Consider the following 25,360-nt stretch of genomic DNA (forward strand, 5'->3'; position numbering starts at 1 on the left):
GCTGGCCGCAGCGGCCATTGGAGGGTGAACCAATGGCAAAGGAAGACCTTTCTCTCTGTCTCTCTCTCTCTCTCTCACTATCTACTCTGCCTGTCAAAAAAAAAAAAAAAAAAAAAAAAGGAAGAAAAAGAAAACTGAGTACCGATCTTGGTCAGATTCCCCTAGTCTGCATTTCTCTCTCTATTCCTCATGCTACAACTTCACCACGGGTTCTCCAACATTCCCCGCTGATTTACTCTCTTCCACATGTGGCTCCCGCTTCCTTTTCTGTCCCTCAGGTCCAATAGCCTTGGTGAAGGTTCATGCTTTGCTCTCACTTCTCTTTTGAATGATCGAATTCTTCTGGTTTTCTTTCCTTTTTTCTTTTCTAAGTTTATGTATTTATTTGAAGTCAGAATGACAGAGAAAAAGAGACAGACAGAATTTCCATCTGCTGGCTCACTCTCTAAATGCCTGCAACAGCCAGGGCTGGGCCAGGCCATAGCCAAGAATTCGAGCCAGGTCTTCCTCAGAGGCGGCAGGGTCCCTAGCACTTGGGCCGTTACCTGCTGCCTCTCAGAATGCACGTTAGCAGGAAACTGAATCAGAAATGGAGGTGGAACTGGATCCTAGGCACTCTAATATGGGATGAGGTGTCCCAAGTTTAATCTGCTTTGTCACAAGCCCTCCCCCAGAGTCCTCTCTTCTGCCATTTCTCATTCAAAAGTGTTCTCAGGGTGGATATTTGGCCCAACTGTCTAGAGTCTGTGTGAGACACCCAGATCCCATGTTGGAGTGCCTGGTTCGAGTTCTAGCTCTTCTCCCAGTTCCAGCTAATGCACATCCTGAGGGACGTCAAGTCCTGGCTCAAGCACTGGGTGCCTCCCGCCCACCCACATCGTGGGCCCCAAATGAGTTCCTGGCTTCCAACTTTAGCTTGGCCCAGCTCCGCTATTGTGGGCATTTGTGAAGTGAATTAGCAGATGGGACATCTCTCTCCCCTCTCCCCAAATAAATAAATAATTTTTAAAAAGTGTTTTATATATTTTCCAATTCTTCTTACTATAGAAACCAAAATTTCTAACTTGCTTTCTTTATTTTTAAAGTCTTTACTTTCCCCTAAGAAAGGTCCCTGGTCTCAGTCTCTGTTGATCGCTTTGTTCTCAGTCATCTCCCTGGCACTTCTCTGCGCTGGCAGAATTTTTTTTCTCTCCTCTGCTATTGCTGTTTGCCCTCTGGTTTTCTTTCCTTGTTCCCTCCTCTGAAAGAATTGGAAAATCTTTTCTTCTTCAAGGTATTAACATTATCCTTTTTCTAGTGAACGCTAACAATTACCTTTTTTAAAAAAGATTTATTTTATTTATTTGAAAGGCAGAGTTACAGAGAGAGGTAGAGACAGAGAGAGAGAGAGAGAGGTCTTGCATCTGCTGGCTCACTCCCCAAAGGGCTGCAACAACCAGGGTTGGCCAGGCTGAAGCCAGGAGCTGGATAGGAAGTGGAGTAGCTGGGACTTGAACCAGCACCCATATGGGATGCCATTGTCACAGGCCAGGGCTTTAACCTGCTGCCTAAAAAACTACCCAGCCCATGGCCGGTGCCGTGGCTCAATAGGCTAATCCTCTACCTGCGGCGCTGGCACACCGGGTTCTAGTCCCAGTTGGAGCGCCGGATTCTGTCCTGGTTGCCCCTCTTCCAGTCCAGCTCTCTGCTGTGGCCTGGGAGTGCAGTGGAGGATGGCCCAGGTCCTTGGGCCCTGTACCTGCATGGGAGACCAGGAGAAGTACCTGGCTCCTACCTTTAGATCAGTGCAATGCACCGGCCACAGCGGCCATTGAAGGGTGAACCAACGGAAAAAGGAAGACCTTTCTCTCTGTCTCTCTCTCTCACTGTCCACTCTGCCTGTAAAAAAAAAAAAAAAAAAAAAAAAAAAACAACAACCAAAAAAAACTACCCAGCCCTGAAAAAATACCTTTTAAGCAAGGAATCTTAATCTAAAAATATTTTAATACAAAGCAATTATTTAAAACAAAACATGGATTTTTAGAAAATATTTATTTATTTATTTATTTGAAAGGCAGGGTTACAGAGAGAAAGAGAGAGAGAGATCTTCCATCCACTGGTTCACTCCCCAGATGGCTGCAATGACTGAAGCTGAGCCCATCCAAAGCCAGGAGCCAGGAGCTTCTTCCAGGTCTCCCACGTGAGTGCAGGGACCCACTCTGCTGCTTTCCCAGGCGGTAGCAGAGAGCTGTATCAGAAATGGAGCAGCCAGGCAGGACTCAATCCGGTGCCTATATGGGATGCCGGTCCTGCAGGCAGCAACTTTACCCCGTAAGCCACAGTGCAGGCCCCAAGAATGGATTTCTTAATGTGGAAATGAAAGGATTTGGTGACATATCATTAAAGACTGATTGGTCTTCCTGGTTTCTTGAATACATAATAGCCTTATCAGATCACCCTAAGGTTCATCCTTACTTTCCCTTCCCAAATCCAGTGGATCCTACTTTGAACCTAACTTTTCCTATATTTCATGCTTATGATCCAAGAAAATTCTCCTTCCACCCGGAGTGAGCAAATTCTGGAAATTCAAGTGTGCGCTGTACTCAGTAAATCATCTCACGCACACTTTCTCTTGGTTTTCCTTTGACTCACACGCAGGTGGTTCGAAGCCCAGCTGGTCAGCCCACTACTGGGCCTTACCTCTGATGACATCAAGCAGTCCCTGGTGCCAGCCACAAGCACCTCCTACCCTGGGTTGGGGTGTTTGTGGCACACGAGTGAATAACCAAATATTTTACACCTGGTCAGAAGGCACAAACAAGTTGCAACCTCTAAGCTTCCTGTTCCTTTGGTACTGAAGCAGCTGCAGCACAGTGACAGAAAAAAAGAAATGTGAGAAGAGACAGCAAAGCAGGGAACGCACCAGATAATCACCAGATAATGAGATTGCCCGGGAACAACAGGCTCACGCTAGGTTGAGGCAGCCTAGAGGCTGGACCCTGAGGAATCTCAAGTTCCAAGCTCCAAGGCAGCACAGTGTGGGCGTGGCCTCAGGGAGGCCTTGGTTAAAGCGGCATCACTCTGATAAGCGTTTTCACCCACCAAACCCCAGGGAAAGTGACTTGCTGAGGCCCTCTGCAGTCCAGAGAGGAACAGGTGGCCATAGTTGTTTTTCTTTCTTTCTTTCTTTTTTTCCTCTTTGCAAACCAGTCAAGCAGAGCCAAAGCAGCAGCCAGACCACGGCTTCTGGGCAGAACCCAAGACGGAAAAAGCAAATGTTGTTTATATAAATAGACGTGTGGAGCCCAGAGCTTCCTGTTAACAAATGCAGCTTCGCTTGACCTCAAACCCTCACCTTTTTTTTTAATAGCTGAAAATGGTTTTGTATTTTTTTCAATTAGTCTAATCACTTGGAGTAAAGTTCTAGTTTTTTCCTAACCCTTGGATCCTGCAATTCCTTTCTCCGTCTGCTATTTTCCTCCCTTTTTCTTTCTTCTGTGTGTTTATCAAGCCATACATCTATGCTATGCAGGTTCTGGATACATTATTAAATTCATGCAATAATGTGTAGGGCCACATTCAAGATGATCTCATAAATTTATGTGAGATTCACCTTCTTCCTATCCACTAAAAAAAGTAATAAATGAGGAGTTTTTTAAATATATATATTTATTTGAAAAAAATTATTTATCTGAAAGGCAGAGTTGGAGAGAAATAGAGATAGAGAGATCTTCCATCTGCTGGTTCATCCCCCAAATGGCCACAACAGCTGGGGCTGGGTCAGGCCAAAGTCAAGAGCCTGGAACTCCACCCTGGTCTCCCACATAAGGGGCAGGGTCCCAAGTCCTTGGGCCATCTTCCGTTGCTTTCCCCAGCGCATTAGCAGGGAGCTGGATTGGAAGCAGAGCAACTGGGACTCCAACGGGCATTCCTATAGGATGTCAGCATCACAAGCAGAGCCTAACTCGGTGTGTCAATAAATGAGTTTTGACAAGTGTAAGGAAATTCTCTCCATGGAAAACAAGCTATCTTATACTTAAGGGATTGGTGGATATTAAGGTATTAAATGCAACATTAAGTGCTATTTCCTAAATAAGTTATTCTGACCCAAAAGGTCAAACAGGAGTTACAATGGAAGGTAATGAAAACTGCATGGTAAGCATTTCTTCCATTTGTATAAAATTATATACATATACCCTTCTATTCTTTAAAATGGGTGAGGTTTCAGGGAAAAGGGAAATTGACACAAGCTTATGAAAAGGCATAATATTGGCCGGCGCCATGACTCACTTGATCTTCCGCCTGTGGCGCCGGCACCCCGGGTTCTAGTCCCAATTGCTCCTCTTCTAGTCCAGCTCTCCGCTGTGGCCTGGGAGGGCAGAAGAGGATGGCCCAAGTGCTTGGGTCCCTGCACCCGCATGAGAGACCGGGAGATAGTACCCGGCTCCTGGCTTCAGATCAGCGCAGCGCCAGCCGTAGCAGCCATTAGGGGAGTGAACCAACGGAAGGAAGACCTCTCTCTCTCTCTCTCTCTCACTGTCTAACTCTGCCTGGGGGAAAAAAAAAAAAAAGGCATAACAGTAAAATCAAAAGCTATTGTTCGGCCAGCGCTGCGGCTCACTAGGCTAATCCTCCGCCTGCGGCACTGACACACCAGGTTCTAGTCCTTGTCGGGGAGCCGGATTCTGTCCTGGTTGCCCCTCTTCCAGGCCAGCTCTCTGCTATGGCCCAGGAGTGCAGTGGAGGATGGCCCAAGTCCTTGGGCCCTGCACCCGCATAGGAGACCAGAAGAAGCACCTGGCTCCTGACTTCGGATCAGCACGATGCGCCGGCTACAGCGCGCCAGCCTCAGGGGCCATTGGGGGGTGAACCAATGGCAAAAAGGAAGACCTTTCTCTCTCTCTCTCTCTCTCTCTCTCTCACTGTCCACTCTGCCTGTTAAAAAATAAAAAAAGCTATTTTAAATAAAAATTTCTTCAAAATGTTCATTTAAATTATAAATGGCAGCTCCCTGATTAGTCAAGAGAAATTTGTGGGGCCGGTGCTGTGGTGTAAAACCACCGCCTGCAGTGCCAGCATCCCATATGGGCATTGGTTCGAGTTCCTGCTGCTCCATTTCTCGTCTAGCTCTCTGCTATGGCCTGGGAAAGCAGTAGAAGATGGCCCAAGTGCTTGAGTCCCTGCATCCATGTGGGAGACCTGGAAGAAGCTCCTGGCTCCTGGCTTTGGATGGGCCCAGCTCCAGTCTTTGAAGCCATCTGGGGAGTGAATCAGTGGATGGAAGATCTCTCTCTCTCTCTCTCTGCCTCTGCCTCTGCCTCTCTGTAACTCTGCCTTTCAAATAAATAAATAAAATCTTGAGAGAGAGAGAGAGAAATTAGCTTGTTGGGAGGGAACCTGTTAACTTGAGATAGTCAAATAATTATGCTCTTTCTGTTGCCGCTATCTGCCAGAAACTGAGATAGAAAGATCTGACACGACGTGATCATTTGTAATTACAGTACAAATACTCACAGACAAGAATATACTCTAATGAGACAGGGTGGAAATAATTTCTCTGTTGCCATGTAGAAACTAAGCAGATATTTCACCTTTGAGGGGTGGGGTACATGGACCTCAACCGACAAGATTCTAAGTGCTAATAAAATCCACACTTTGTTGTTGTTGTTAAAGATTTATGTTTCTATTTTAAAAGCAGAGTTATGAGGGATGGTGGAGAGAGCAAGAGAGAGAGAGAAATGTCTTCTATCTGCTGGTTCACTCCCCAAATGCCTGCAATGGCTGGGGCTAGACCAGGCTGAAGCCAGGGGCCAGGAAGTACATGTTTGTCTCCCACATGGGTGGCAGGGCCCAAGCACTTGAGCTATCTTTTGCTGGCTTCCCAAGTGCATTAGCAGGGAGCTGGACAGACGCAGAGCAGCTGGGCCTCCCTGGCACTTTGATGTGGAATGCTGGCAGCCCAAATGGAGGCTTTAACCCACTACATTATAATGTTGCCCCCCTTTTTAATCTAAAACGTCCATATCTTTATTATTCTATTAATTTTATTATTTGTTTCCATTTTATTTGAAAGGCAGAGATAGACAAACAGAGATTTTCCATCCTCTGTCCATAACAGCCAGAGTTGGGCCAGGCTGAAGCCAGGAGTGAGGAATTCAATCCAGGTCTCCCATGTGGAAGGCAGGGGCCCAGGTACTTGATTCATCACCTGCTATCTCCCAGGGTGCACATCAGCAAGAAGCTGGAATTAGAAGCAGAACCAAGATTCAAACCCAGGCACCCCAGTATGGGACACAGGCACCCCAAGTGATAACGTAATCACTGCACCAAACACCCATGCTACCCTATTTATTTTGTTTTATTTTATTTATTTATTTTTTTTGACAGGCAGAGTGGACAGTGAGAGAGAGAGACAGAGAGAAAGGTCTTCCTTTGCCGTTGGTTCACCCTCCAATGGCCGCCGCGGCTGACACGCTGTGGCTGGCGCACTGCACTGATCCGATGGCAGGATCTCCCTGGTTTCCCATGGGGTGCAGGGCCCAAGCACTTGGGCCATCCTCCACTGCACTCCCTGGCCACAGCAGAGAGCTGGCCTGGAAGAGGGGCAACCGGGACAGAATCTGGGGCCCCAACCGGGACTAGAACCCGGTGTGTCGGCGCTGCAAGGCGGAGAGGATTAGCCTAGTGAACCGTGGCGCCGGCTCATTTTATTTACTTATTTATTTTTATAAACAACAGAAATCTGATTTTATTTTTCTCAGGAAAGTTCATGTTACATAAATAAGACTAATTTTCAGTTAGTCCATTTGTTCTCAGACTGGGTGATAAAATTAACATCAGTGTTCACGACGTCCTACAGAAAGGGTGTTAGCGGAGAGCACCATGACCATGACTTCCAATGTATAAGAACTGTTTTAGATGACAGCAAGACATTTAACAGAGAAATTCTCTACTCTACATCTTGTATGTCTGTTTATCAGTCAGAAATTCTAATGGAAACACAAGTGAGTATGAAGTGAAAACCACAGATATCCAGAGTGAAACTGGCTCAAAAGGACTGCAGGAAGGACAGCATCTCTAAATGGGATTTCTCTAGAACTTTTCAGAGAAAAGAACAAAAACATTTCAAGCAGTAAGGAAAAAAAGAGAAGGAAACACACACTGATGAAGTGTGTTCCACAAGCCTGACAGTTAAGATCTCCTCTACAGCGCCATATTTAAGCCCACAACAACCCTGTATGAGACCAGTAATACAATTCAGAGCTTCAACTGAGGCCCAGAAATGTTGATACACTTGCCCAAGTCCATCCTGATGGGGAGGAGATTAGATTTCAGATAATGCAAACTCCAAAGCCCATGGATTCTCCAATGAATACAATTGAAATTCACCATCTATGAAGTTTCAACACTTTATTTTGAAATAAATGTCAAACTGAGCTTAAAATTGGAGAGAGAATGAAGTATCAGACAATAAGATAGAAATAGTATGACAGAGGAGACAAGACTAACATCCAACATGGATTTAAAAGATAATGTTGCCCCAGGACTGGCATTGTGGTGTAGCAGGTAGCATCTGGTATGAACTCCAGTTCGATCCCAGCAGGTCTACTTTTTTTTTATTTTTAATTTAATTTAATTAATTAATTTATTTGTTTTGACAGGCAGAGTGGACAGTGAGAGAGAGAGACAGAAAAAAAGGTCTTCCTTTTCCGTTGGTTCATCCCCAGTGGCCGCTGCAGCCGGCGCACCGCGCTGATCCGAAGGCAGGAGCCAGGTGCTTATCCTAGTCTCCCATGCAGGTACAGGGCCCAAGGACCTTGGCCATCCTCCATTGTACTCCCGGGCCACAGAGAGCTGGACTGGAAGAGGGGCAACCGGGACAGGATCTGGCGCCCCGACTGGGACTAGAACCTGGTGTGCGGGCGCCACAGGTGGAAGATTAGCCTAGTGAGCCACGGCACTGGCCCCCAGTATTTACTTTTAAAAGATGACATTTTGATAGTATCTCGAATTCTATTAATCTGCCACAGTGGGTGGGCAAAGGGACCCTTCCCCCCAAATTCCCATAATCATTGGACTTAGAGAAATATTTTATGGCTTGAAAATGTTTTTCAAGCATTGATTTAGAATTCTTTGAACATATTTGTACCACAGTTCACAATATATAGCCCTGTACCCGCATGGGAGACCAGGAGGAAGCACCTAGCTCCTGGCTTCAGATTGGGCACTGGCTCATTATAATAGAGTCTAATACAATTGATATTTTCTTCAGTGCCGGTTCAGAGTTGGCACTTACTAGTTGTGTGGTTTGTTTGTTTAAGATTTTACTTATTTATTTGAGAGGTAGAGTTACAGACAGTGAGAGGGATACAGAGAGAGAGGGGGGTCTTCCATCCACTGGTTCACTCCCCAAATGGCTGCAACAGCCAGAGCTGATCCAAAGCAAGGAGCCAGGAATTTCTGCAGGGTCTCCTACGCAGATGCAGGGGCCCAAGGACTTAGACCATCTTCTATTGCTTTCCTAGGCCATAGCAGAGAGCTGGATCAGAAGAGGAGCAGCCAGGACTCAAACCGGTGCCCATATGGGATTCTGGCGCCACAGGTAGCAGATTAACCCACTGTGCCACAGTGCCAACCCCCAGTCATGTGATTTTTTTTTTTTATTTGACAGGTAGAGTTACAGACAGTGAGAGAGAAAGACAGAGAGAAAGGTCTTCCTTCCATTGGTTCACCCACCAAATAGCCACTATGGCTGGCGCTGCGCTGATTTGAAGCCAGGAGCCAGGTGCTTCTTCCTGGTCTCCCATGCTAGTGCAGGGCCCAAGCACTTGGGCCATCCCCCACTGCCCTCCCGAGCCACAGCAGAGAGCTGGACTGGAAGAGGAGTAACCGGGACTAGAATCCAGTGTGCCAGCGCCGCAGGCGGAGGATTAGCCAAGTGAGCCATGGTGCCGGTCCCCAGTCATGTGATCTTAAGCAAAGAACTTCTCAACTGTCACCTGCTGACAGGGTACCAACCTTCTGGATGGGTCTGAAAACTCAGAAATTAGGTATTCACAAGGTTTAGCATCTGTAAGACTATTAATAAGATTATAAGAATTTTTAATACTTAAGCTATTGGTTTCTCTCAAATTACTCTCAAGTAGGTTGACTCTTACATTTAAAAACTGTATCAGGTGAAGCTGCCTCCTGCAGTGCCAGCATCCTATATGGGCGCCAGTTTGAGTCCTGGCTGCTCCTCCTCTGATCCAGCTCTCTGCTACGGCCTGGGAAAGCAGTAGAAGATGGCCCAAGTCCTTGGGCCCCTGCACCTGCGTGGGAGGCCCTGCAGAAATTCCTGGCTCCTGGCTTTGGATTGGCTCAGAGCCAGCTGTTGCAGCCATTTGGGGAGTGAACCAATGGATGGAAGACCTCTCTCTCTGCCTCTACTTCTCTGTCACTCTGCCTTTCAAATAAATAAATAAATCTTTTTTAAAAAGTTTTATTTGTTTGTTTAAAAGCCAGAATGACAGAGAGAGTAAGAAACGGGAGAGAGAGAGAGAGAGAGAGAGAGAGAGAGAGAGAGAATCTTTCTTCCATCTGCTGGTTCACTCCCCAAATGGCCTCAACAGCCAGATCTGGACACGTTAAACCCAAGAGCCTGGAACTCCATCTAAGTCTCCCCACATGGGTAGCAGGAGCCCAAGTACTTGTACTATCTTCTGGTGCTTTCCCAGGCATATCAGTAGGCAGCTGAATGAGAAGTAGAGTAGCCAAGACTCCAGCAAACCCTCTATTATCTGATGCTGGTGTTGCCAGCAGCAGATTAACCCACTGCACCACAGTGCTGGCCCCCAAGTAGGCTGACTCCTATATCCTTGCTCTTGTAACAAAATGAGATGACGCTTACAGTTAGCAGTGAGTTATAGAAACCTGCAAAGGGAGTATAATATCATTAATACCAGTTTCCCTACTGTTTATGAATTTCTATCTAAATTTTTAAGCAATTTTTATAAGATGAATCTTATTTTAAAATTTTATTTATTTATTTAAGATTTTTTACAGTGAGAGGGAGACACAAAAAGAGAGGTCTTCTATCCCCTGGTTCAATCTCCCAAATGTCTTCAATGGCCGGAGCTATGCTGATCTGAAGCCAGGAGACAGGAGCTTCTTCTGGGTCTCCCACATGGCTTCAGGGGCCCAAGCACTTGGGCCATCTTCTACTGCTTCCCAGGCACATTAGCAGGGAGCTGGATGGGAAGTGGAGCAGTTGGGACTTGAACCGGTGCCTATACGAGGTGCGAGCGCTGAAGGTGGAGGCTCAGCCTACTACACCATAGCACCAACCCCAAAAGATTGATTTATTTATTTGGAAGGCAGAATTATAGACAGGGAGAGGGAAATCTTCCATCCTCTGGTTCATTCCACAATTGACCGCAACGGATGATGGGCTACCAGTTACTCCATCTGGGTCTTCCACATGAGTGGCAGGGGCCCAAGTACTTGAGCCATCTTCTGCTGCTTTCCCAAGCACATTAGCAAGGAGCTGGATTGGAAGTGAAGCAGCCGGGACTCAAACTGGGAAGCTGGTGTCCCAGGTGACTGCTTATCCTTCTGTGCCATGATGCCCGTCCGTATGAGAAGGACTTTTCTTTTTTATTTATTTATTTTTAATTTTTTTATTTTTGACAGGCAGAGTGGATAGTGAGAGAGAGAGAGAGAGAGAGAGAAAGGTCTTCCTTTTGCCGTTGGTTCACCCTCCAATGGCCGCCGCAGCTGGCGTACTGCGGCCGGCACACCGCGCTGATCCAAAGGCAGGAGCCAGGTACTTATCCTGGTCTCCCATGGGGTGAAGGGCCCAAGCACTTGGGCCATCCTCCACTGCACTCCTGGGCCATAGCATAAAGCTGGCCTGGAAGACGGGCAACAGGGACAGAATCCGGAGCCCCGACCGGGACTAGAACCTGGTGTGCCGGCGCCGCAGGTGGAGGATTAGCCTAGTGAGCCGCGGCGCCGGCCAGAGAAGGACTTTAATAAACAAACATCATATTTCATTCTGAAAGGAACCCTGTGGGGCTAGAAGTAGAGATATTATTATTCCTATTTTTCAAACAGATAATGAGGTTTAGAGAAGAGACTGGATCGAGGTCACAAAGTTGAGTACAGCAGAACCAAGTCTGAAATGCAAAACTTCTAAAATTCTAAAAACTTAGCTTAATGTTCATTCAACAGCAGAAGAAAGAGTCCGAGACAGAGGTGCAGCCTACTTGCTTCCAAAAAAGGTGTGTAAGAGAGTCTGGACCTTAGAAAGATGGAAATGAAGAATACAGTGAACTTAAAGGGGGGAAAATTCAACCTCCAAGGTCACCTGCATTTGCTGTCAGTCTGTTCCGAGTGGGAAAACGGCCATGGTTTCACGCAGTTCTCACACCCTCAAAGGTTGTTGCCTACCTTCACACGTCGCCACGGCCAAAGCCAGGGGAACAGTTGTTTTGCTGGAGTCAGCAGCTTACACACAAGGGTGTCCAGGCTCCTTCACCTAGGATAGGGCCCCATCCTGAAGAACTAATGGTGACATCCTGGCCTCGCAATGCAGCAGGCGTGCTGGGGAGTACCCGCAGTTCACGCTCGAGGTGGCGGGGCCGCCCACCTGCGCTCTGCCCCTGCCCAGCACGTGGGACAGCATCGCAGGTGCATCGCCTCGCAGCTCGCACCTGCTGAATGGGTGCTGCTTTCACACCGTCCTGTTTGTTCCGGACTCTGGAATCAGCTGGTATGAATCTCCTGACTGGCTTTTTTGCTTGCTTCAAGTTCGGGACGCCTCTTGCTGCCAACTGAGGGATGTGATGTGCTCCCTTTTCCGAAGCTGAGGTGCAGGACTGGCGACCCCATGGTTTTACACACCACGTGACAGCCAGTGGCCAGAAGCAAGAACGTGGGAAATGCTGAAGAGATTCCTCCTTTTCCTCTTCTTGGAAGAGTGAAAGATCAGCTTGTTCACCAGTGGCTCAGGCTTCTTAGCCTGGTTCTGTGATTGTTTCCTTTAAGACATGCAGCTGGGGCCGGCGCTGCGGCGAAGCGAGTAAAGCTGCCGCCTCCAATGCCGGTGTCCCACAGGGCGCCGGTTTGAGTCCCAACTGCTCCACTTCTGATCCAGCCCCCTGCTAATGTGCCTGGGAAAGCAGAAGAGGCTGGCCCAAGTACGTGGACCCTGCGCCCACGTGGAAGACCCAGAAGAAGCTCCTCGTTCCTGGCCTCAGCCTGGCTCAGCCCTGGCTGTTGTGGCCATTTGGGAGTGAACCAGGAGATGGAAGATCTCTCTCTCTGTCTCTCCCTCTCTCTGAAATGCTGACTTTCAAGTAGATGAACGAATTTCTAAAAAAGAAAAGAAAGACATGCAATATTTGTTTCAGAACACAAACCCTGGAGCCAGGCTGCATGGGGACAAATCCTGACTCCATATTATGATCTGCACCTCAGTTTCCTTATCCACAGAAGAGATCACGGACACCAAGCTGCTTAGGCTATTAAAATATAAATGAATTAAGGGTCGGCGCTGTGGTGCAGCGGGTTAAATCCCTGGCTGGAAGCGCCAGCATCCCATATGGGCGCCGGTTTTAGTCCCAGCTGCTGCTCTTCTGATCCAGCTCTCTGCTATGGCCTGGGAAAGCAGTAGAAGATGACCCAAGTCTTTGGGCCCCTGTGCCCATGTGGGAGACCCAAAAGAAGCCCCTGGCTCCTGGCTTCGGATCGGCACAGCTCTGTCCATTGTGGCCATCTGGGGAGTTGAACCAGAGGATGGAAGGCCTCTCTCTTTCTGTCTCTACCTCTCTCTGTAACTCTTTCAAATAAGTAAAATAACTATTTTATATATATATAAAATATATATATATGAATTAGAAATATATATATATATATATATGAATTAGAGGCTAGCATTGTGGCTTGGCAGGTTAAGTTGCCACTTGGGACGTTCCACACTGGAGTGCTGGTTCAAGTCCTGGCTTCTCCACTTCCAATTCAGCTCCCTACTAATGAGGCTGGGAAAGCAACAGTTGATGGCGCAAGCAGTTGGGGCTCTGCCACCTGTGTGGGAGACCTAGATGGAGTTCCAGTCTCCCAGATTGGGCCCGGCCCAGATCTGGTTGTTCCAACCATTTGGGGAGTGAACCAGTAGATGGAAGATCTCTCTCCCCCTCTCTCTCTGTTGCCCTACCTTTCAAATAAATAAATAAATCTTTAAAAAAATTAAATGAATTAAGAGGTTAGAATAATTGCTGGAACATAAGCAATATGTAAATGTGTTTACCCTTCAATCAACAAACAATTTTTAGATACTATGTGCTTGGCACAGCATGAGAGATACAAAGCCAAAGACATTGCCTCCACACTTAGGAGGATTAAAGTCACTTCTTTATTTTCTTATTTTTATTTATTTTCATTTTGTTTTTGAATGATAGAGACAGACAGAGGGAGAGACAGAGATCTTCCATCTGCTGGCTCATTCCCTGAATACCTACAACTGCTGGGCTAGGCCGGGCTGAAGCGGGGAACCCAGGACTCCATCTGGGTCTCCCACAAGTCCTTGAGCCCTCCTCTGCTGCCTCCCAGCGTCCGTATTAGTATAGGAAGCAGAGACAGGACTCGAACTCAGGCCCTTCAGTACAGGGCATGGGCATTCTGAGCAGCGTGGTGATCGCTATGCCGCAGACCCACCCCTTGCCGCTGGTCCTCTCAGGGCACTGCCTGGACTTCAGCCTCGGGAACTTCCCGCTCGTATCTCGGGTTCTTTCCTTGCATTCTCATTTCTGAACCTGCTCTTCTGCCCCAGAGTGCTTCTCACCTTTGCTTCCTTTCTGGATGGACTTCGACAGCAGGCGGCACACCTAAGGGAAAATGCCCTGTCATCACTTGCATCCTTTTTCTGGGCATTCAGTTCCTAGAAGTCTCTGAGTTAATCAGAAATTCTAAAAAAGACGAGGTGGCACTATGACACCGTGAAACTAGCCATTTTTAGGCACCCGATTCAGGGGCATTTATTACATTCACATTGCTGTACAACCATCAGCTCTACTCCCCAAACCTTTTCCTCACCCTGAAAGAGAGCCCCGTCCCCACAAGGCAATCCCTCCTCACTTGCCCCTCCACACAGCCCCTGGGAAATCACCAACCTATAAATTTCTGCTTTATGAATTTACTAATTCTGGATATTTCAAATGAATGGAATCATACATTTTCTGATCTTGGTGTCTGGCTTAATCAAGATTTTTAAAAATATTTATTTTATTTATTTGAAAAGTAGAGTAATAGAAAAGGGGAGACAAAGAGAAAGATCTTCCATCCAATGATTCACTCTCCTACAACATTCAGGACTGGGTCAGGCCAAAGACTTGAGCTTGGACTTAAGATCTTTAACATGGAGCCCGTGCTGTGGTGTAGCGGGTAAAGCGCTGCCTGCAGTGCCGGCATCCCATGTGGGCACTAGTTCAAGTTCCAGCTTTTCCACTTCCGATCCAGCTCTCTGCTATGGCCTGGGAAAGCAGTAGAAGATGGCCCAAGTCCTTGGGCACATGCACCCACATGCGAGACCTGAAAGAAGCTCCTGGCTCCTGGCTTCGGATCGGTGCAGCTCCAGCCGTTGTGGCCAACTGGGGAGTGAACCAGCAGATGGAAGACTTCTCTTCCTCTGCCTCTCCTTCTCTCTCTGTATAACTCTGACTTTCAAATAAATGATCTTTTAAAAAAATCTATAACCAAGTACATTATCAACTGCCTCCCAGGCAGTTGATAATAATAAATAAATCTTTTTTTAAAAAAGTATATAAAGTTATAGACACACAGAAGATTAGATCTGGGAGTCTTTGAAGGCCTCTAATCCTTTAGTTATCAAAGTTCATCTCTAAATTTTTGTTAAAATGTGATGTCACCTGTTTCCTTCTTTATTTATTTGAAAGTCAGAGTTACACAGAGAGAGGAGAGGCAGAGAGAGAGAGAGAGAGAGAGAGGTCTTCCATCCACTGTTCACTCCCCAGATTGTTGCAATGGCCAAAGCTGAAGCCAGGAGCTAGGAGCCAGGAGCCTCTTCTGGGTCTCCCACGTGGGTGCAGGGGCCCAAGGACTTGGGCCATCTTCTGCTTTCCCAGGCCATAGCAGAGAGCTGGATTGGAAGTGGAGCATCCGGGTCTCAAACCAACGCCCATATGGATGCTGGTGCCCCAGGCCATGGTATTAACCTGCTGCACCACAGCACCAGCCCCCATCTCTAAATTGACCACCTGCTTTGGATTATTTGGAATACTTATCCAAAAGGCACAGTCTGGGGGCTACCCCTACCCCTCTCTTTTCCCTCCTCTCCCCCTCCCCCTACCCCTCTGTGTGGCTTTGACTTTCAGGTGAATAAATAAAAAAAAATTTTTTTTTGACAGGCAGAGTGGACAGTAGAGGGAGACAGAGAGAAAGGTCTTCCTTTTTGCCGTTGGTTCACCCTCCAATGGCCGCCGCGGTAGGATGGCAGGAGCCAGGTGCTTCTCCTGGTCTCCCATGGGGTGCAGGGCCCAAGCACTTGGGCCATCCTCCACTGCACTCCCTGGCCACAGCAGAGAGCTGGCCTGGAAGAGGGGCAACTGGGACAGGATCGGTGCCCCGACCGGGACTAGAACCCGGTGTGCTGTCGCCGCAAGGCGGAGGATTAGCCTAGTGAGCCGCGGTGCAGGCTTAATAAATAAATTTTTTAAAAAAGGTACATTAAATCCTGGTCATTGTGGGCATCTGGGGAGTGAACTATCAGATGGAAGATTCTCTCTCTTTCTCTCTCCCTCTCCCTCTCTCCCTCTCCCTCTCTGTCTCCCTCTTCCTCTGAGATAAATAAAATAAAGTTTTTTAAAAATTCCAGAAAAATCTCCAGACTTTTATCCAGAATTAAAAAGGAAACTTTTTTTTTTAAAGGGTGGAATTCTGAACTGTGCTCCACATTTATTGAATCAAAATGTTTAAGGATTAAACAGTCACTCTTACCCAGATAGGAGAACCTTAACTCTATTCAGTCACATTTTATTACCAATCAGAAAACTTTGAAACATGAGAGTAGAGAACTATTTTTACATTTTTTTAATCTATGTATTAGAGAGAGAGAGAGACAGAGCTCCTGTCTGCTGGTTCACTCCTCCAATGCCCAGAACAGCCAGAGCTAGCACTGGGTCAGGGCAGGAGCTAGGAGCCAGGAACACTATCCAAGTCCCCCAGAAGGGTGACAGGAACCCAATCACTTGAGCCATCACTGCTGCCTCCCATGGTCTGCACTGGAAGGAAGATGGAGCCAAGAAATGAACCCAACACTGCAATATGGGATGTGGCATCTTAATCGCCCATCTAACCGCCCACACCCAGAGGACTTTTTGATGGCTACAGTTTATATTTTTGAAACACCTTGTCTTCTACATATATCAGCTATTTCAAGATTCTATTTTATAAAAGACAGCCATTCTTCGTAAACTATCTTCTGTGCACTAGGCAACATGGGATTCACTTGTTTACATTTTCACTAACCTTTATGCAAGATAGTTGTTTCCATTTGAAAATTTAACTAATAATAGTTCCCACCTCTTACACTTAACTGAGATAATGTATGCTATGTCTTAACACAAAACCTTGCCACAGAGTAAGTTCACAATAAAACTTAGCTATTATTAGTATTATTATTTGTTCACCTTTTAAACATGAGGAAACAAATACACAGCATTGAGTAATACAGTCAGAGAAATGCGCAGGTGGTGGAGAAGAAATGGTAGACACACAACAGAACTCTCCGCGTGCACCAGGGGTGGGCAGGTGATGTAGCAGTTAAGTGGCTGCTGCTTGGGACACCTATCCCCTATAAGTCTTCGGGTTCAAGTCCACATTCTGCTTCTGATCCAGCTTCCTGCTCTGCACACGCTGGGTGGCAACAGATAATGGCTCGAGTTCTTGAGTCCTGCCACCCATGAGGAAAACCTAGACTGAGTTCCAGGCTCTTGACTTCAGCCTGACCCAGCTCTGCCTGTTGCAGGTATTTGAGAAGTAAACCAACAGATAGGTGATTTCCGTCTGTCTCTCTCTTTCTCTGTTCCTCTGCTCTTCTAATAAAATGAAAATAAATAAAAATAAAATATATGCACTTGATTACATAAACTTTCCCTGCCACTCCATACTATTTTTTGAATGTTTCATGATCATATATGCGAGAAACATATGAAGTTCATTTTTCCCCACCAAAAATAATTCTTTTTCTTTAGTTCTTGGTTTAGTTCTAGGCTTTTGATGTTTACTGTTCTCTCATCCTTGAAGAGTCCTGGGCAGCTACACAGCAGAAGTTGAGTAAGTAATTCCTGTCTGTGTTTAAAGTCTATCCTTCAACCTCTTCACAGCCCAGAGAAACTCAGTAATGGGGCTAGCAGTAAACTGAGAAAAACAACAATTGGGGAATGCAGAAGTTGAAGCACTGTAAAACCCACATTTTTACCCACACATACCCTTTTAGGGTTCTTTTAAAAACAACAAAGTATCATATTGAGCAATCTACTGGATGTCCAAATATAGCAGTCTGGGGAGTCACTGTCTGAGCCCATGGGCTCTCAGCCCCAGGAATGCAGCCCCTGGAGTCTTCCCAGGGCTGGGGTTGGCCTCACTCACTGCCCAGAACGAAGCTTCACCTTAGCTTTCTCATGTTGATTAAGTGGTCAAAGTCCAGATGTCCAAAACCCAACTCCGCCACCAGCAGCACAATTTCCAAGTTGTGGTATTTTTTGTGAAAAATAAACTCACCAGGTTGTGCTGCGGTTTTTCAATAGAAGCTAGTGAGAAAAGAGAGCAGTTAGGAAGGAAAATGATACTTGAATGAAACACTGCACGGTTGCTTTTTTAATCTCACGAACTTCAGATCCCCCAGGAATTGAAAATGCTTTGGTCATTATATGCATTAATACTTTCCCCCTTTTACAAAAAGAAAGGTAGAGAGGGGATACAGTTTCCTAAGAAATAAAGTATTTTCTTTATGGGGACAAGTCATGCCTCAGCATAAAAATTCTGCAGTCACATGCATGTTATTTAACTCTAGATTTTGCTAGAAAGCTTTTCTCCAGAAGCTTATATAAAATTTGATTAACATCTCAGTTTTATCTGTCATCATTGCTTTGCCATGAGCCATCACTCAAACCAGCTCAGTTATTCACTGTCATTTGCACATGCTGTGTCTGTCACTTGGAGAGAGGATGAGAAATTTTATCATGCATATGCCACCTATTACACATACCATGTTTTCACACTCACATGCAGGAGCCAAGTAAGTCCTCAGAATGACTTTCGGAGGAACAAATTATTTTCCAATGTAGTGCATTTGAAAAGTGAGAGGGTCAGGGGCAGGTGCTTTGGCTCAGCAACACCTGAAAACACATGCATGCATTTTGGGGTGGTAGTTAGTGTTCCAGCTACTCCACTTCCAACCTAGCTCCCTGCTAATGTATCCTGGAAGGTAGCAGAGGATGGCCCAAATACGTGGCCCCTACTACCCATGTGGAAGACCCAGATGGGGTTCTAGACTCCTATATTAGGCTTGGGCAAGCCATGGCTGTTGTGGGCACTTGAAGAGTGAATAAACAGATAGAAGACCTGTGTGTGTGTGTGTGTGTGAGTGAGTGTGTGTCCCTCTCTCTTTGTTACTGTGCCTTTCAAATAAATAAATTAATTAATCTTTTAAAAAATTGAGAAGGCCAGATCCAGGGCACAAAACCATTCATTACTCTATTTCTCCAAGAATTCTCTGCCCCCTTCTCTTTATTTATTCAAATTTTATCCACTCGTAAGGGTCTCAGTCAAGCACTGGGTCTCTCATGATGCATTCAGTTGTGGCTTCTGCCTACTGTGATGCTTTTCCTCTGAGCTCATGGCATGACATGGGTGATGCAAGACCTGTTACTAGGTTTGCAAAAGATGGTATAGGAGGCCACTGTTAGAGGTGTTTGAGCAAGGATTAATGCTTTCTTTAAAGAGGAAGAGAAAGTCATTGGTTCTCAGTTTTTTCCCCTTTAAACTACTCTATCAACAGGAGTAAAATAAGAACTACTGAGCACCTGAGGGCATAAATCCAACCCATACACGCTAGGCTGAAGTCTTCATGTTATCTATGTTTTACCTTTAAAATTTACATGATGTGGGCAGGTGCTTGGTACAGTGGTTAAGTTGGCACTGGGAGCCGGCGCCGTGGCTCAACAGGCTAATCCTCCGCCTAGTGGCACCGGCACACCGGGTTCTAGTCCCGATCGGGGCACCAGATTCTGTCCCAGTTGCTCTTCTTCCAGGCCAGCTCTCTGCTATGGCCCGGGAGTGCAGTGGAGGATGGCCCAAGTGCTTGGACCCTGCACCCCATGGGAGACCAGGAGAAGCACCTGGCTCCTGCCTTCGGATCAGCGCGGTGCCCCGGCCGCAGCAGCCATTGAAGGGTGAACCAATGGCAAAGGAACACCTTTCTCTCTGTCTCTCTCTCTCTCTCTCTCACTGTCCACTCTGCCTGTCAAAAAAAAAAAAAATTAAAAAAAAAAAGTTGGCACTGGGAACCCCTGCATCCCATACCAAAGTGCCTCGTTTGAGTCTTGGCACCACTTCCAATTCCAGCCCCCTGCTAATGTGCACCTGGTGAAGCAACAGGTTATGAGAGCTCAAGTACTCAGTCTCTGGTTCCCACATGGGAGACCCTGGCTTCAGCCTGGCTCAGCCCTGTCTGTTATGGGCATTTACGAGTCAACCAGTGGATGGAAAAATCTCTCACTGGCCTCTCATAGATTTACATAAGCTGCAGAGAATTTTCTTAATATTATCTGTTTACTGAAAAGTAAGATGTTCAAAACAGATCTTACACAAAAATGTGTGCTGCATATGTTTTGTTGTATTTAGTGTTTGCCAACAGCACATCTAATGTACTTTATGAAAAACTAAGAAATACATATCCACAGGTGATTCTATCACCAGAGGTTATTTTTTTAGGATTTATTTATTTATTTGAAAGCCCGAGTTACACAGAGAGAGAAGGAGAGACAGAGAGAGAGAGCCAGTGAGAGAGAGAGGTCTTCCATCTGCTGGTTCACTCCCCAATTGGCCACAAAGCCTGGAGCCAAGCCAGGAGCCAGGAGTTTCCTCAAGGTCTCTCATGTGGATGCAGGGGCCCAAGGACTTGGGCCATCTTCTACTATTTTCCTAAGCCATAGCAGAGAGTGGGATCAGAAGTGGAACAGCTGGGACTAGAACCGGCACCCATATGGGATGCCAGCACTGCAGGCGGTGGCTCTACCCACTATGCCACAGCACCAGCCCCCTAACAAAGGTTTTGTTTGACAAAACAAGTAGCTCCAAAAATTTGGATGTCAGGATGGAAGATCTCTCTCTCTCTCTGTAACTCTGCCTTTCAAATAATAATAAATGTCTTTTTAAAAATCAACATACAAAATCAGCTGTATTTCTTTTCACCAAAAAAACTACCTGAAAAAAAAGCAAGAAAATGACTCCATCTTTTTTTAAACAATGAAATATTTAAGAATAAATTTAACCAAGGAGGTGAAATATCTACGCTATCCTTGAAACCTGTAAAACATTTATGAAAGAAATTGAAGACACAAACAAATGGAAAGGGATCCCATGTTCATGGATTGGAAGACTAAATATTGTGAAAATGCCTATAATAGACAAAAGGACATAAAGAGTAAACACAATCCCTATCAAAACTCATTTTTCACAGAAATAAAAAAATCTAAAATTTATATGGAACTACAAAAACTCTGAATAGACAGATCAACCTTGACAAAGAACAAAGTTAGAGGCATTATATTCCCTGATTGCAACTTATATTACAAAGCTATTATAATCAAAACAGTATGGTAGTGACATAAAAACAGACACTTGGACCAGTGAAATAGAATAGAAAACCTGAAAATAAATCCAAGCATATAACTTCAACTAATTTTTTTTTGTTTGAAGTCAGCTAATTTCTGATGAAGGTTTCAAGAACACACATGGGAGAAAGGATGGTTTCTTCAATAAATGGTGTTGGGGAAATAGGATATTCATATATAAAAGATGCCTATCTTATACCATACACAAAAATCAAATCAAAGTAAAGACTTAAACTTAAGACCTGGAATCCTAAAAACCTAGAAAAACACATGAGGGGAGAACTCTTTGACATTTGCCTTGGTAATGATTTTTTTTTTTTTTTTTTTTGGACAGGCAGAGTTAGACCGTGAGGGAGAGAGAGACAGAGAAAGGTCTTCCTTTTCTGCTGGTTCACCCCCCAAATGGCCGCTACAGCCAGCGCACTGCACCGATCCGAAGCCAGGAGCCAGGTGCTTCCTCCTAGTCTCCCATGCGGGTGCAGGGCCCAAGGACCTGGGCCATCCTCCACTGCACTCCTGGGCCACAGCAGAGAGCTGGCCTGGAAGAGGAGCAACTGGGACAGAATCCGGCGCCCTGACCAGGACTAGAACCTGGTGTGCCGGTGCCACAGGCAGAGGATTAGCCAAGTGAGCAGCGGCGCTGGCTGGTGATAATTTTTTAAACATGACACCAGGCAATAAAAGCAAAAATAGAAGCTGGCACAGTGGCACAGTGAGTGAAGCCACTGCCTGTGACTCCGGCATCTGACCCAGCTCCCTGCTAATGCGCCTTGGAAAGCAGCAGAAGATGGCCCAAGTCCTTGGGCCCCTGTACCCGCATGGGAGACCTGGAAGAAGCTCCTGGCTCTGGGCTTCAGCCAGGCCCAGTCCCAGCTGTTGCAACCATTTGGGAGTGAACCAGCAGACGGAAGACCTCTCTATCTGACTCTGCCATCTTGGGCCACTTCCACTGCTTTCCCAGGTGCATTACCAGGGAGCTGAACAGGAAGTAGAGCATCCGGGACTTGAACTGGTGCCCATATGGGATCCTGACATTGTAGGTGGCACCTTAACCCACTACACCACAATGACATTTCCAGGAAGTAACTGTTAAAATTATTTTATTTGAAAGGCAGAAAGAAAGACAAACATAGAGAGATCTCCTGTCAGTTGAATTGAACCCATGCAGTCAGATATGGGACAGCTTCAGGTAGGCGGTGTCAGATTGCATTGAATTAAACACCCAGCTGATGTCCACTGGAGAACTGCTTGGTGTATGGGGAAAACCCCCCAACACACACACATCTGGTGTCAGAAGTGCTTTTTTGAGTGATGGGTGAATGTAAGAGGTCAAATGGTTTTTCTTATTACACATTTTTGGTTTCACATTTTTACACTTTGACTTTTCTCTATCTCAAAACCTCATGTCTGTTAGGATGGCCATTGTTAGAAAGACAAGATAAAAGTAGCATTGGCTGGGAGGTGGACAAAAGGGACCCCTTGGACACTGAGGATGGGAGTGTCAATTGGTACAGCCATTGTGTAGAACACTGTGGTGTTCCTCAAAAGAATTAAAAACACAGGCGCTGCCTGCAACACCACCATCCTATATGGTTGCTGGTTTGAGTCCCGGCTGCTCCAGTTTCAATTCAGCTCCCTGCGCTAATGGCTTGGGAAGGCAACAGAGATGGACCAAGTGCTTGGGCCCTTGAACCCATATAGGAGATCTGGAAGAAACTCCTGGCTCCTGGCTTCAACCTGGCCCAGCCCTGGCTATTGCAGCCATGTGGGGAGTGAACCAGTGAATGGAAGACCTCTCTATCTCTTCCTCTTTCAGTATCTCTGTCTTTCAAATAAATAGAATATTTTTTAAAAATTAAAAAAAAAAAGAATAAAAAATACAACTACCTTGTGACCTTGCTATCCCTCCTCTGGGGAACACACAAGGGAAATGAAATCTGTCCACGAAAGAGAATCCACACCCCATGTTCATTGTAGCATCATTTACCATAGCCAAGACAGCACAATCGAAGTGCCTATCAGTGGGTGAAGGGGTAAAGAAATTGTGAGGAGCCAATGCCGTGGTGTAGTGGGTAAAGCCGCTGCCTGCAGTGCCGGCATCCCATATGGGCGCTGGTTCAAGTCCCAGCTGCTCTACTTCTGATCCAGCTCTCTGCTATGGCCTGGGAAGGCAGTAGAAGATGGTCCAAGTCCTTGGGCCCCTGCACCCATGTGGGAGACCTGGAAGAAGCTCCGAGCTCCTGGCTTTGGATTGGCGCAGCTCCGGCCACTGTGGCCATTTGGGGAGTGAACCAGTGGATGGAAGATCTCTCTCTCTCTCTCTCTGTCTCTGCCTCTCTGTAACTCTGCTTTTCAAATAAATAATCTTTAAAAAAAAAAAGGAAATTAAAATGAAATTGTGAAATATGCATATATTTGTGTGTGTAAACACATGTATATATGTGAATATTACTCAACTTTCGGAAAAGGAGGGGCCCAGGGACCTGGGAGAACAGGCTGAGGGATCCAGAGTGGGGACGAAGATAATAGTTCCAACCAGGACCCCCAAGAGCAGGGATGGGGGGAAGCTGCCTCGGCTACAGAGGAGATGGAATCAGAAGCTTAAGCAGTTTGTGAAGATTAAAAATAAAAAAAATTTAAAAACATAGCCTTGCTTTGTTCATCTACTGAAGTGGCCCGAGGGAGAGTCACTCTCTTACTCTTCCATTCCTGGTTTTAGTTCCCGTCCACCATGTGGGCAGGTGCAGATGGCATCTCAGAGCTCTAAGAATCTGCATACACGTGCCCAATGAAATGATGACTACAGCTAAGCTAATTAACACATCCACCTCCTCAGATAATGACCTTTGGTGCGTGTGTGTGCTCCGAGAATGCCCGAAATCTATTCTGTTAACAAGTTTCCAGGATATGATACAATGTTATATTGCATTAGACAGCCACCTTGCTATACAACAGTTGTCTGTAAAGGGGCAGGTATTTGGAGTAACAGTTAAGATGCCACTTGAGATACACACATCCTATATCACAGTGCCTGGGTTCAAGTTCTGGCTTATCTTCCAATTTCAACTTCCTTCTAAGGTGCATCCTCAGAGGCAGCAATGATGGCTCAAGTAGTTGGGTTCCTGCCACCCATATGGGAGACCTGGATTGAGTTCCAGGTTTCTGGCTTCTGCCTAGCCCAGCTCCAGCTGTTGTAAGCATTCGGAGAGTGAATCAGTGGATGGCAGCTCCCTGTCTGTCTCTTGGTCTTTCAAGTAAAATAAAATAAACAAATGCAAAACATGAGAACCTAACCCATAATGATGTACAGGGAAACAGCATTCCAGGTGGAGGGACCCGCAAGCAGAACAAGAAAAGGAAATGAGGATGTCGGCTTAGACGAAGGAGCTGGGAAGGCGTGGAAAGTTTAGACGGAGGATTGACATGATCAAAAACACTTCAAATACTTGGAGTGCTGTGTGGGGAAGTGAAGACTGTAATCGAAAGATGGGCCCAGGGCTGGCGCTGTGGTGCAGCGGGTTAACCCCCTGGCCCAAAGCAACGGCATCCCATAGGGGCGGCATTTCTAGTCCTGGCTGCTCCTCTTCCGATCCAGCTCTCTGCTATGGCCTAGGATAGCAGTAGAGGATGGCCCAAGTCCTTGGGCCCCTGCACCCCCGTGGGAGACCCGAAAGAAGCTCTTGGCTCCTGGCTTCGGATTGGCGCAGCTCCAGCCATTGCGGCCATATGGGGAGTGATGGAAGACCTCTCTCTCTATCTCTACCTCTCTCTGTAACTCTGTCTTTCAAATAAACAAAATAAATCTTTTAAAAAAAATGGCCCAGGAAGGGCAGCTGGGAGGCAAAGTGCAATAATCCAAGGTTGCTTGGACCTGGAAGTGGTGAAAAGTGGTCCGTTGCTGGCTATAGTCTCAGTAGAGTTAACAAGATTTGCTAAAGGATTGGGTTGGGCATGGAGTTTCAAAGAGAGACCATATGGGCACTGGTTCCAGTCCCAGCTGCTCTACTTCCAATCCAGCTCCTTGCTAATGTGCCTGGGAAAGCAGCAAAAGATGGCCCAAGTGCTTGGGCCCCTGTACCTATGTGGGAGACACGGAAGAGGCTCCTGGCTTCTGGCTTTGGATCAGGCCAGCACTGACTGTTGCAACCATTTGGGGGAGTGAACCAGTAGATGGAAGACCTTTCTCTCTGTCTCTCCCTCTCTCTGTATGTAATTCTACCTTTCAATCAAATAAATAAATACTTTAAAAAGAGATAGAGCATTCCAGGGTGAATCCCAGGTTTTTGGCATAAGCAACTAGGGAAATGACATTGCCACTCATGGAGACGAGGAGGGTGGCACAAGGAGCTGGAAACATTTTTGGAGGGAGATCAGGGACTCGGTGGTAAACATATCTCAGATGCTCCAACATCCACACAGAGATGCCGAGAAGGAAGCTGGCTTGTCTGGAGTTCAAGGGAGAGGTCCAAGCTAGACCTATTGACTTC

General features: G+C 46.3%; 1 protein-coding gene across 1 annotated transcript in view; it reads left to right on the top strand.

Annotated features, from left to right (window-relative positions):
* Positions 1–25,360, top strand: part of AICDA (activation induced cytidine deaminase) — a 37,990-nt gene that overhangs the window by 1,615 nt on the left and 11,015 nt on the right. The window contains exons 3-5 of the mRNA XM_062195198.1: positions 10,080–10,105; positions 11,191–11,240; positions 11,555–11,731. Of these exons, the coding sequence (XP_062051182.1) occupies positions 10,080–10,105; positions 11,191–11,240; positions 11,555–11,731 (253 nt within the window). The remainder of the gene's footprint in view (positions 1–10,079; positions 10,106–11,190; positions 11,241–11,554; positions 11,732–25,360) is intronic.

The sequence above is a fragment of the Lepus europaeus genome, chromosome 6 (assembly GCF_033115175.1).
Source record: "Lepus europaeus isolate LE1 chromosome 6, mLepTim1.pri, whole genome shotgun sequence".
Taxonomy (NCBI): domain Eukaryota; kingdom Metazoa; phylum Chordata; class Mammalia; order Lagomorpha; family Leporidae; genus Lepus; species Lepus europaeus.